The sequence below is a fragment of the Motacilla alba genome, chromosome 1, assembly GCF_015832195.1.
Source record: "Motacilla alba alba isolate MOTALB_02 chromosome 1, Motacilla_alba_V1.0_pri, whole genome shotgun sequence".
NCBI lineage: Eukaryota > Metazoa > Chordata > Aves > Passeriformes > Motacillidae > Motacilla > Motacilla alba.
This window is the reverse complement of record NC_052016.1, coordinates 35,086,977-35,100,075: the sequence shown is the minus strand read 5'-3', so window position 1 is coordinate 35,100,075 and position 13,099 is coordinate 35,086,977. Positions and strand designations below refer to the sequence as shown.

The window sequence follows — 13,099 nt, the reverse complement described above, 5'->3', positions numbered from 1 at the left end:
GAAGGACCTAGAACAGTTTTCCACAGCTTGGCTGCCCAGACTTTGGTTTTGCTAAGCCCTTTTACACTGATCCAGGAAAAGTAAGGAGGCTTTAACATAAAAAATAATTAGGCTGTGTCTGTAGTCTGTCCTGACAACATCTTTGCTCTTGTAATCTGCGGTCTGGTGTTTTCCTGCAAGGTGAAGTAAAACAGTTCTGATCCTGTTAGGAATCACAGAACGAACAAGGTTGGAAAAAACCTTTGAGATCATCAAGCCCAACCTATGACCTAACCTAACACCTCCTCATCAACTAAACCATGGCACCAAGTGCCACCTCCAGTCTTTTTTCAACATGTCCAGGGATGGTGACTCCACCACCTCTCTGGGCAGACAATTCCATTGCCCCATCAATCTTTCAGTGAATATTTTTTTTCTGATGTCTAACCTGAACTTTCCCTAGTGCAGCTTAAGAGTGTGTCCTCTCATTCTGTCAGTTGCAGCCTAGAGAAAAAGACCAACCCCCACCTGGCTACAGCCTCCTTTCAGGAAGTTGAAGAGACTGATAAGGTCACCTCTGAGTCTCCTTTTGTCCAGGCTAAACAACCCCGGCTCCCTCAGTCGTTCCTCACAGGGCTTGTGTTCCAAGCCCCTCACCAGCCTCGTTGCCCTCCTCTGGACGTGTTCAAGCGTCTCAACGTCCTTCCCAAACTGAGGGAGCAGAACTGGACACAGCACTCAAGGTGTGGCCTCACCAGTGCTGGGTACAGGGGCAGAATGACCTCTCTGCTCCTGCTGGCCACACTATTCCTGATGCAGGCGAGGATGCCATTGGCCTTCTTGGCCACCTGGACACCCTGCTGGCTCATGTTCAGTCGGGTGTCAACCAGCACCCCCAGGTCCCTTTCTGCCTGGAATCATTATTTAATTCAGGTTGAGCTTATCTTAAGACACTAAATCTAAGTGGTGCATCAGTTCTCTGTTTCTTATAAGTAATTGAGCATTTCAGTTCACAGCAAGGCAGTTTCTCTCTGCCACAGTGCAGTCACCAAGTGGCGCCACTGGCCTGTGCAGGGGGCAGGGGTTAGGAATGAGTCAGTTCTCAGCCTCAAACCAGCTAAGCCAGCTGCAGGTCTGGGTGTGCCTTGGTGAGACTCTTGACCAAAGGGGTGTCTGTGGTGCAGTAAGTCTCAAGGGGTCTGCCTCAGGTGGGGAGGTGAGCTCTGTAACAGTGGCTGTTCCATGGGTTCTGGATGGTAGGGATGGGGATTGGAGCAGCAGCCACTCTGTGGTCACACACACGTGTCTGGTCCTTGAGGAGAGAAGCAAACGCGCCCATTCTTGCTCTCTTTAAATGGAATTGTGCGTGCAGCAATGGGTTTGGCTTTCAGACAAACTAGTGAAAAATTAGGCCCTGGTTTCTAGAACTTTATAAAGATGCTAATCCTGCTTATCATTCCAGACATTCACAGAAAACCACTACTTTATGATGCCTATGAAAACTGGAGAGATCATATAAACTTAACTCTGTTGCAATGCTTGAATGTCCACAGATCCACTTGGCCAGCTAGGATTCATCCCAGAGTACTGAAGGAGCAAGCAGGACATACAGCACAACCCCACTTGATCATCTACAAAAGATCTGGGAGTCTGGACAGGTCCCTGCTGACAGGAAGGTAGCCAGTGTTATTCCAATCTACAGAAAGGCCATGAGGGAAGAACACAGGGAACTACAGACTGTGAGAGTCTGGGTTCCTGGAAAAATTGTGACTATTATAAATTAATGAATATAAATTGTGACTATTATCCTGGGTACTGTTAAAAGGAGTTTTAAGGAATAATGCAGCCATCAGGCACAGGCAACATGGGTTCACAAAGCTGAAGTCCTGTCTAGCTGATTTGATACTTTTCTGTGATAAGGTCACCCACGTAGTGGGTGAAAAGAAGGCAGTGGATGTAGTTTTTCTGCATTTTAGTAATGCTATGGATACTGTCCCTCACAGCATCATTCTGGACAAGCTGTTCAGCTGTGGGATTAACAGGTTCATGGTGTGCTGGGTGAAGAGCTGAAGGGTAGAGCTCAAAGGTCTTACAGTGAATGGGGCTACGTCTGGCTGGCACCTGGTCACCAGCAGTGTTACCTGGGGCTCAGTTCCAGGGCCAGTTCTATCCAATGTAACATCCACTGATCTGGATACAGGCGCTGAACACATCATTGGCAAGTTTGCTGATGGTACCAAACTTGGAGATGTTGTTGGCAGATGCTTTGGCTAGGGATCTGGATAGACAGTGAACCTCCTTGCTCTCTGCAGCTCCCTGACAGGGGAGGTGCAGAGGGAGGTGCTGATCTCTTCTCCCCAGGATCCACTGACAGGACACATGGGAATGGCTCAAAGGGGCACTAAGAGAGGTTCACACTGGACATTAGGAAGCATTTCTTTACCAGGAGGGTGGTCAGACACTGGAACAGGCTTGCTGGAAAGGTGGTTGAGGCCTCAAGCACGTTTAAGAGGTGTTTGGACAACATGCTCAGTCCTGAAGTGGATGGAGGCACTCCAGGCAGTTGGAGTGGATGATTCACTATAGGTCCCTTTCAACTGAAATATCTGTTCTATTTTCTTATTCCTTCATGTTTACTGCTATTGTCCCAAGGTTAAATGCAGTCCTGAGTATTCATGATAGAATATGTCAGCTGTGATTTTATTTTTCATATGCTGCACATAATTTTCTGAAGAGACAGTAACTGTCAGTAACTTTCACAGACCCCCTTTCTGTTTACAAAGACAACCTAAACCAGCTCCTCCTTGCTCACAGGATGCTTGCAGTGCAGGGAATCACTGCTGGGATTTTGCAGGAACTGCATAATTTTGCAGTGAGTGGCTGAAAGTACTTACTGTGTGACCCTTGGTCTTCTCTGGAGGATTGTATTTTGTTGTGACAGGGCACTTTGTCGTCCTCCTCAGGCCTTTTTCTGAAACCTGATGAGACCAGGATGGAGAAATATCATTTAATTCGCCTCCCTGAACATGGCAATTTCTGTTGAAGTTCTGTGTGAGTCTCTTTTCATTCTGTAAGTGACGCTAAATGGTCCTGTGGTGTGGGATCAGGAGACTGCTGTGACAAGAAAGGTAGGCAGACCTCTCTGTGAGAGCCTTGTATCAACACACTCATCCAAACTCTGATATTTACACTGCTGACTGGCCTCTAACTTTAATTAAAGAAAAATTGGACCTGTTGTGTAGCCTTTTGGTGTAATTGACTGCTCAAGATGGGCTTTGAATGTTGAACCTGGCCTGGTCCTCTGGTTTGAGAGCAGCTTGTGGGTTTCAGCTTTTCTCATGTTCATGCTCTTTTGTCTTTAGGAGGGACAGTGGGGGACTGGATATTTCACATCAAGAGAGAAGAAATCAGATGTTAAATTTCTGTTCGTTTTTAATTATTAAATTGTGTGGTGTTTTCCTTGTCACTGTAAATGAATCCCGCCTGCCATTCCACATCCACCAGGCTTCTTGCACTTTTAGTTTTGTAGGTCAGTTTGTGGCACTGACACGTTGGTGTCTCAGTCCTTCCCCAGGGCATCAGGCTCTGCTCTCAGGAAGAGGAGCAAATGCAACATCTTCCGAGTCCTTCTTTTCTTCAGTTTTCCTTTCCCCTCCCAATGAACCTGTTGTGCTTAGCTGTCAGGTTGATGAGGCTCACCTTACCTTGGTCTGTGCTTGGAGAGGGCAGTTTGAAAAAGGAGCTTCTGCAGATGGAATGATTCTGGTTTACTTGTTATGAAAACCATTTGACATGCAAACACATCTTCAGCAAGCATCAATGACATCAATTTTCTTTTTCTCCTGAGGACTACCCAGCAATTAACAGTTCCTTTGTTTTTCAAGAGATACTTGGAAAAGATTTTGTGAGTTTAGCTGCGATTTGTTAGCCTGAGAATGGCATTTTCTCTTCCACAGTACTTTTTTCAAGGTTACTTATACAGGGTTTGTTTTAGCTTTGAAGGAAGGAAAAATACCCAGTACTGCTTAATTTAGAAAAATCAGCAGCAGAAGGGAAAGGCTGGGCACTAACTCTGGGGTGGGACTGCCATAGCTGATAGGCATTGTGTGGCTGTGGGTTTCAGCTTGGCCTAAATGACTTTAACAAACAATAGTAAATAATATTGGGCTGGATTGCATGTATGTCCATATTAATCCCTTAAACAGCCTAGGAGAGTAAGGGCAAAGATAGACTAATTTGAAAGCAGGCAATAAAATAGTAATGTGTTAATATTTAAATACCCTTTTTTAGAGAGAAAGGACCTCATTTAGGAACAGTTAAAGAAAACGAGAACTGAAGTGATTTGAGCTGGGGGCTGAATGGGTTTTCCAGCTCAGACTTCCAGCTTGTCACTGTGCTGCTGTCCATGTGGAAGAGCACCTCTCTGAAAAAAAAGTAAAAGTAGGTGCTAGTCCCGAGCCTCCAGAACTTTGCACAGATTTCCTACTGCACTTTAAAGCTGTGCTACTGCTGCTGCTGCTACTGTGGTTGGTGTCTGCAGTGCTGTTGCAGGAAACAAGTCATGTGGCAGGGCAACTTGCAGAGGCCATGGCTGGAAAAGAGGGGCCATTTAATTATTTTTGGTCTCCTGTTGTCTTTTCACCTTTTCTGAGGTACTTGTGCAGTCCTGGCTCAAGGACTCAGTCAGACTCCCACTGCTTCTGGATGACTTAGTGTGCTAAAAGCTGTCATCTCTTGTTGTTCCCCTAGTAAGTTTCATGCTCATCACTTTAATAATGATCCTACTTCCCCTGGCAAGACAGAGTAGCATTGAATCTGTTTGTGCCAGATCAGTCATATTTGTTTTGTTTTCTGATACAGTGCTATAAGGAGATCCATTCTTTGCTGTCACCTGACCTGTTACCACCTCCTGCTGTTCCCTTCTCCCACTGCCATGATCCAGCATGGGTAGCAGACACAGGATTGTGTGAGGGTGTTTTCAATTTCCTACTGCCTCTGCAATCTGTAAATTGGAAACCTCAGAGCACAAGGCTTTATTCCCACTGGGAGAAGGTTCCTCTGTGAACTGGTGAAAGATTTAACAGAGGTTTTTGAACCTGACAGTACAAATTCATACTCTGTGCGAGCAAGCCCTGCTTAGTAACGCAGAGACCATTTATTATTTGCTGATACCAGTTTTTCTGAGATAATTTTTTTTAAAAAAGGCTTTTTTTTCTGCCTCACCAGAAGTATCTTTATGAGGAGGTTTCCAAGCTTGCAATATGTGCTGCTGTTCTGGCAATCACAAGTGTGAAACAATGGAGCTTGCGGGGGATTGGACCCTGTTCCTGCCTGCTCACTGTGAGAAGGGAAGCAAGTATGGATTTTGCCACAGGAGATTAATCAAAGATGCTTCTGCCCTCCACAATGTAAATTATTTATATTCAGTCCAGAGTATTCTGCTGTGCTTCTGTTTTATACAGCTGTAAATGACTTGGATACGGTCCCAGTGGAAAGTCCTTACTATTTTGTAATGGAAAATAGGAACTCTGCAGTAGAAATCTATAATGAATGAACAGGAACATCATCTTCCAATTGTAAATAAGATCTTGCTCTGTTTATTTTGACATCTTTTTACAAATGTGTTGCATTCAGGTGTAAATATCCCAAACCATGATCTTGTTCAGAGTTCTGAGATTTCTATTGTTAAATGTAATAATTTGTTTAATAGTTGTAATAATTATTTGTATAGATATGAACATGATAGTATTTTATTAAAAAAAAGAGAAAAACAGTCTTTGAATATTGTGTTCTTTCTTTCCCCACAGAAAGCTATGCCATTCACTCTTAAGTAGAGGTAAAAATAAAGCTTTGTTTTGAGACTGGGAATTTACAGTCAGAGTTTTCCACTGATGCACATTCTCTGCATAGACCAGAGTAATGCACCATATGAGTTGGAGATATAAAATTATGGAATTCAGAATAAATAAATACTGATTGTGTAGTATCTAAAAAATATATGGCAGGTGCTGTCCCTGCCCCAGTGACAGTGTTCACTGTTGAGACAGAACTTCATTTTATAAAACGCTTCTCATCACAGTCCCCTTGCATTGCTTTGGAAGTAGTCTAAGACAGTTGTTTTGTCACAGTTTGAAGCTAAAGGATGCAGTTTGGATGAGAGCAGCACAGAGACCCTGCAAGGTAAGTAAAGGCTTTTTTGGGAGACTGCACAATACTGAAGTTGACAGAATTACTAGGAAAGAGTTCTTTTCAGGGGCTCCAGAAAACCTGGCTTGTAAATCTCAAAAACCTCAAAAAAACCTCTTGCAGGCGTGGCAGTTGCCTTTAGGGAAGGTCTGAATTTTAAAAAAGGCTGAAGTTTAGTATTAAGACAGAGGGGCTTTTGTTCCTTCAGCGACAGCCAGTGTATGGTTCAGTCACAGAGGGGAAGGGAAACAGGACACGAGGGAGCTGCCTTCCTTTTTCACACTGCAGTGCATTCCCCCTGCCTTGGCTGCTCTTCTGCCAGTCCAGAAGCTCGAGGGGGAGTTGTAACAGCTCACATGACCCTGGTAGCTTTCCTAACCTGTGAGGGGATGTCAGTACTGTACAGATGCTGTTTCCTTCTCCTTTCAGTTGTACTGGGCTGAACAGTTTTACCTACACTTCCTGAGAAAACAGGGAATATATGGAATGTAAGGAAGAAGTTTTTTTACAATGAGAGTGGTAAAATACTGGAACAGATTGTGCAGAGAGGTGGTGGATGCACCATCTTTAAAAAGGCCTGGCTGGATGGGTGTTTGAGCAGCTTGTTCTAAGTAGGAGGTGTCCCTGCCCATGGCACGGTTATTTCCCTTTCAGGAGTTGTGACAGCAGCTTATTCCAAGCATGGGCACAGCAGAGGGAAACAGGGACTCCACTACCAGCCCATGGGCAGCAAAAAGGCCCCTTCACCTCCCAACACAATTCCATGGTGCTGCTCTGCTTTTACCCCTACACATCTGTCTCCCTCCGTGAGCAGAGGAAGGTGAGGGAACAACAGCATGAGCCCTGCCAGTGAGGGAACGGGGCTCCCCCATGTAGGCAGCAAGCTGCTCTTCCTGCCCGAGGGCAGGGCCCAAGAAGGACAGCAGCACCTGAGAAAAGCTGCATTTCTGGGGCAAGGAGCGCCAGAGCCAAGCGTGCCTAGGACAGCTGGGAGCACAGTGCCCAAGTGCCCAGCCAGACCCCCCAGCAGCCACAGCTATCAGGTGGCCACCAGGTGGGAGAGCTGAAGCACCAACAGAGCCCAGCAGGCAGGGCAAAGCTAAGAGAGAATTTTAAAAATTGATGCAGCAAGCTGGAAGCACAGAAGCAGCAGGAAGACTATTCCAACTGTTCCTCCCATCTCAGGCTTGAGGTGCCTTTCCTGGTATTTTAATTGAATTCTGTCATGGTTTTCTGTTTGTTCTGTGCTGTTCCCCAGCCTCCCTCTCCCTCCCTGCTACCACCTTACCATTCCATGCTGTGCTCATCTCTGCTCAGCACAGCAAGCCCATATGTTGTTCTACCTCCTACGTCGAGCCTTCCAACTGCTGTTCAACATTATTTTTTCCTCACATTTCAATTTAGAGAAGTCAACCAGCTTCCTGTCTAGGAACAAATACAAGCTTGGAACACAGTCTGAGACTACAGATTATGAAAACACAGGAAGAAAATATGTTTTATAAAAATATGTCCCCAGAACTGGACAAATTTGGGGGCACAGAGGTCCTTCTCCAGTCTGGCACAGCTATGCCGAGACCCTCCAGAGCAGCACAGCTCTGCTTGGGAAGATAAAGGCTGGCAGCCTCTTGTGTCATTCCTCCTCCAGCCCTCTCCTCACCCTGCCCAAGGGACTACAGTGACAAACAAGAGTGTCTGTTCTTTACTCTGTGTAGCCTCACAAAGGCAATTTGGTTGAGAGAACAAGCAGATCATCCACACCTATGCTCCAGAAACACCTGTGACAGTCCCAAGGGTGGGAGCAGCCATGTGACACCACTGGGCACCCCTCTGCCCTGACTGTTGTCTCTGCTGCTGCTGAGAGCAGGAGCAAGAAGAATTCAGATCAACCTGCAGAGCAGGGAAACAGGAACATCCATTTTACTGACCATCTCGACAAACTCCAATGTAGGAAAAAATAAAAACCAGCTGGTGCACAACTCTTCAAGGAGATACAGACTCTTGGAGTAAAACATCACCAGATTTAGTAAGCAGAAGTGGAATGAAACCTTTGCATCACTGGCTACATGCACATACACCAAAATAAAAATGCTCAGGCAGACAAGAATAAGGACAGCAGGCCCCAAAGAACACTTTTTAATTGCAAATTACCAAAACAGGTCCCATTTTAGATGCAAGGCCTGAAATAATTAACACCTTATTCTTATTCTTGTTTTTTAAAATAACTAAGAAACTGGAAAGAATGCAGAAGCCATTAAAAACTCGTTTCCGATTTGGACAAGTTGGGGAAGAAAATTTGGTCCACATCTTTAGCTAGAGAGCTCAACACCAATTAACCCATAATCTCCTTCATCCTCCCAGCCCATAAGAGAACCTACTTTGCCAAGGTCGTCCAAGGCAAGCTCATGAGAGGAGAAAGTCTGAGGCTGCTGGCAAACCTCCCTGTCCCACCCTGTCCCTTTGGCAATGCACCCAGCAGGAGCCAAGGGCTGCCACACAAGGCTGTGGCTTTGCCATGTGCTCTCTCTTTCAGGGTCGCTTGAGGAGAGCACTTGTGGTGCCGTGACAGAGAGCAGAGCACTGCCCAGTGCCAGCAGGAGCTGCCAGAGGAGTGTGGCTGTTCAACAGGAGCAACAGAGAGGCTGCACGAGAGCAAGGTAGGAAGCTCTGAGTCTGGCAGAGCTCTCACAGGCAGCTCTAGTTCACCACCTCCTACCGACGCTGCAGCCTTGGTACCCTGGCTCCCCACCAGCTACAGGAGTGTCTCCAAGAAAAAGAGGAAAAAAGAAAACACAGTCCCCCACTGCCACCTCAGTTTGGAGTCCTTTTCTCCCTCGGCTGCTGCAGTACAGGAACCAAATGCTCCCCCTGTGCTGCTGAAGGGACCCTCTGAGGGCAGCAGACTGCAGGGTGCAGACATTAGCTCCCTGAGCAGGAAGGTTTGCATGGCACTTCTCAAGCCTGCTCACCAGAGAGGAGTGGAGCACATCAGCAGGGAGGAAGGGAAGCAAAGGTCTCTGACACGCCTCCCTCCTGTTTCCTCCCCCCTCACTGGCTCCAGCACCCACAAGCCAGAGGACTGTGCACGGGCCTTGGCCTCTGGATCAAGCCTGCCTCAGAGGATGTGGCGGGAAAGGAGAAACATCATCTTCCCCCCTGGTCCCACCTGACTGCCACAGCACCCCTCCTTGCCTGCTGGGGGATCCAGTTCCCCGCTCTCACTGTGCTGTTTGCCATGGAAGCAGGCTCATTCTCCACAGACACCAAGGGCCCAATGCCTTTGGCTGAGTGGTTTGGGACACCTCTGCGCCCTGAGGACTCAGAACACTGGGATCTTGTCCCTGCGCACCGTATCCAGGTCATCGTCCAGGGTCAGCAGGACCTGAGGAGGAAAGTGCAAGCCAGATTCAGGTCTTGCTGGCCAGGGAGGTCTTCCTTTCAGATCTTCAGGCTTGCCTTTTTGGGAGGTATTCACAAATCCACGAGTCATTGGTCACAGCAGCAGCCCCTCAGCTTCCCCACAACAGCTGGGTGACCCACAGCCCCAGAGGAAATTTGAGGCCAGAGGGCACTGGGAGAGAAATAATATAAAGGAGAAAGCCTGATCCCACTGACAAGGAGCATCCCACTTTGAAGGATGTCAGGAGGTAGAGCCAAGCAGAGGAGCCAACTCCACTCCAACTTCTGTGGAGTTCTGGAGCAGACACAGCTCCATCTGGATAAAGGGGAACAAAATGAAAGGAGAGAGAGAGAGGACATCCAGCAGAGCAGGAGGCTCAGCAGGACTCACCAGAAAGGAGAAGAACAAGGCAGCTGCAGAGAGGAAGTGCCAGACATCGTGGTCATCAAAGAATCCCAGCAGGATGCACGGCCGGTTCTTTTCCCGGGACTCTGCTGGAGTCTCCTAGGAGGGCAGGCAGAGGGTCAGGACCTGATATCCACCCCTACTGAGCCCTTGCTGGCCACACTAGACCCTACAGGGATCACCCTGTCTTAACCCTCCAAGCAGGATCCAGGAAAAGTTGCTGTGCTGGCCAGAAATGTGGAACAGGCAGGCCAGAAACAACACAATGTTATACTTGGACCTCCAAATGGATCTGGGACCACAACCCACATGCAAGGGGAACCCTCTGGTCTCCACTTCTGAGGTCCTGCATAGCACAAGTTGCACAGCCTCCACCAGACCACCCTGCAGCAAGTCCCTCATTTCCATGGAGATGGATGTGACATCCTGTTAGAAGGCACTCAGTCAGGATTTAATGGCCTCCCAGGTCACCAAGGGCCCTAACAACCCCAAGCAGGTTGACCTGGTTGACTCCAGGTGGCCATCTGCTCCAGGGATGTCTTTCATCAGCACTGGTTAGGATTCTCCCGGTTTTCCTTCAGATCCCTAGCTCCTCCTTTGTCCCCTAGGAAGGACCAGTCACCTCCACATCACCTGGTTATAAACAGCCTCTACACAGCTACAGTCATTTTTGGCTCAGCACAGCTTCCCATGCTCCCTTCACAAGTCTGCTACATGAGTTAAACCCTTTCAGCTCCCCATGAGCAGCCCAAGACTCTCCTCCAGAGTCATTTTTGTGCAAAACAAGCACCAGGAAGGAAAGATGATGAGAAAGAGATGGACAGAAGAACAGTAAAAGGGAAATTTACCTCCCAGCTGCTAAGGGTCTGGAAGAAGAAGTAGAGGGCAGCTGCCCACACCACTGCTGTGGCCACGATGCAGAACATGGGGATGGGCAGGAGCTTCTCAGAGCTGCGGAGCTGCAGACAGGGACACACCCTGAGTTCTTGCCAAGGCACAGAGCCATGCACAGGGCTCACACACCAGTCTGTACTATCTGCACCTGGGAAGGGCTGCCTGCCCCACAAAGACACAGCCCAGCCGCCCCTGAAATGGCTCCACACCATCCCTCCCCAACACCCTGTCCCAGCCAGAGCCCCACAAAGGTCCCTCCACATCCCTCTGCAGCACCACAGGAACCCAAATTACAGCCAGAAAAAAGGCCCATCCCTTCCCCTTTGGAGCCAGGAGCCCCAGGGACAGCTACAGCTGCCACCCATTACCTTCATGATGATGTAGAAGGCCAGATACAGCAGCAGGTTACAGATGAAGATTCCCAGTATGTAGGAGGCAAAGTCTCTGGGCCGATACACCAGCCCAAAGATAGCACTGATGGAGAGGATAGAAGGGACATCAGGCAGCTTCTTTCACTGGGGACAGGGCACATCCCCAAGCTGACAGCCACACACTGTTCTACCCCCCACCAGGAGTGCAGGACACAACACCAGTGCCACAGCTTCCCAATTCCCTGGGGGAAATGCACTGTTTGCCTCTGCTCCCAGCCAAGGAAATTAAGCCATGGTCAGCTGCTGAAGCAACTGGAGACCCCAGAGGACAGGCAAGGACCCTGGATTGCTTCCAACCCATTGCCAAACACATCTCCCTCGGTAGGATCTGGTCCTAGACTTGTACATTTGGTAGAAGGCATGTCCCTGAGAAGCAGCTTCACTGAAAAGCAAGAGCCTGGGGCAACAATTTTAGGTCTCATCCGAGAGCTGATCCCTCCCATGCAGTTACTGCTCAGCCAGGCTCTGTGACTGAGTGTCTGCCAGGTCTCCTGCACCGTGGCTGTGCCAGAGATCTCCCAGCTCTGTGGGAAGCACAACACAGCAGCACAGTACCAGGCCAGCCCTGCACAAGCTCACTGAAACACGAGCCACGGGACACCCCTAGCTGAAATGCTCAGGGGATGCTCCATGTTGCTCTAGTGCTGCACTGCATCCCATGGATCTGCCAACCACCCTCAGATCAGCCTGCCTGCCAAAACATGTCAGAAGGGCCCCAGCACAGGGTTATTGCACAGACACTGCTGCATCTCCCCATCACTCCAGGCCAGCTGCGTCCCTGTACCAAATCCTGCTGCCCACATGCACAAATACACAAAGCACCAACACGCCAGTACTTACAAGGACCAGTTCACCAGGTTCCCAACAATGAGCAGCACCATCCTGTCCTGGAGAAAAGACACTGATGATCATATAAAGTGAAAAGAGTATGCAAAAAGGCCTTTGCCTCAGAAATTCAGGAGAGCATTTATGTGAAGATTTGGAGTCCAGTTTCTGCAAACACACATCCACCTGGCTCTGTGGGAGCTTTTATCAGATGGAAACTGCTCTGACCCTCAAAAACTTTAAGAAAGTGTTGTAAGGAGACTAAACATCTAAAAAAGGACAAGCTCAGCACTTAAGAGATCAGCCTCAGGAGGTTCTGTGAATCCTTTGACTGCTTCTACTGTTTTTCTAGTTGGATTCCTTCCCTCCCACTGTTTTACAAAAGAATTACTGCAGAGAGCAAGGACGCGCTTGAAAGAGGTAGCAGGGGAAGCTTTGGACAGCATCCTGAACATATTCAGGGAGACTTTTTTTCCTTGCCATCTCACCATTAGCTGGGGAAGCACTGTAACAATAGAAGGCAGAAGGATTATATCTGTGGGGCGTGTGCACTTATGCTTACAGCTGCTTTCATGATGTAGCTGTTTCAGGCTGGCCAGGCTTACTTCATGCCTGAGTGGACCAAGTTTGCTTATTCAGAGATGGGATAATAAATAAAAAAATGAAGAAGGCTTATGGATAAAAACTCCATGTGGCTTCAAGCCCTAATTAGCACTCTTTGCTAAGCAGAAAGCAATCAGTGGGACACAAGGTAACAGCCACCTTTTCTTAACTTTTGCTACCTGCCCTGAGGTGCTGCAGAAATGGCAATTGCTTCTGCTTAAGCCACAGACCCAAAATAGCTGCAGCCTTCCCCAGAGAGGCTGCACTGCACAGAGCCTCATACCTGTTCCTCTGAATGGATGCTCCCAGAGGGCAGGGGCAAAGGCAAATTCTGTCACACTTGTATCACCTTTGCTCTGATGTTTTATTCACCAAGCCT

At 48.0% G+C, this 13,099-nt stretch overlaps 1 protein-coding gene across 3 annotated transcripts in view; it reads right to left on the bottom strand.

Annotated features, from left to right (window-relative positions):
* SIDT1 (SID1 transmembrane family member 1) overlaps positions 1 to 13,099 on the bottom strand; it is a 50,605-nt gene that overhangs the window by 2,423 nt on the left and 35,083 nt on the right. For 2 of the 3 annotated variants that reach the window (XM_038133743.1, XM_038133753.1), the window contains 5 exons: positions 12,133 to 12,179; positions 11,230 to 11,335; positions 10,816 to 10,926; positions 9,953 to 10,066; positions 8,270 to 9,544 (listed from right to left, as the gene is read on the bottom strand). In XM_038133743.1, the coding sequence (XP_037989671.1) occupies positions 9,482 to 9,544; positions 9,953 to 10,066; positions 10,816 to 10,926; positions 11,230 to 11,335; positions 12,133 to 12,179 (441 nt within the window). In that variant the 3' untranslated portion in view covers positions 8,270 to 9,481. Of the gene's footprint in view, positions 1 to 8,269; positions 9,545 to 9,952; positions 10,067 to 10,815; positions 10,927 to 11,229; positions 11,336 to 12,132; positions 12,180 to 13,099 lie in introns of those variants that run through there. The other variant, XM_038133735.1, reaches the window with a different exon arrangement.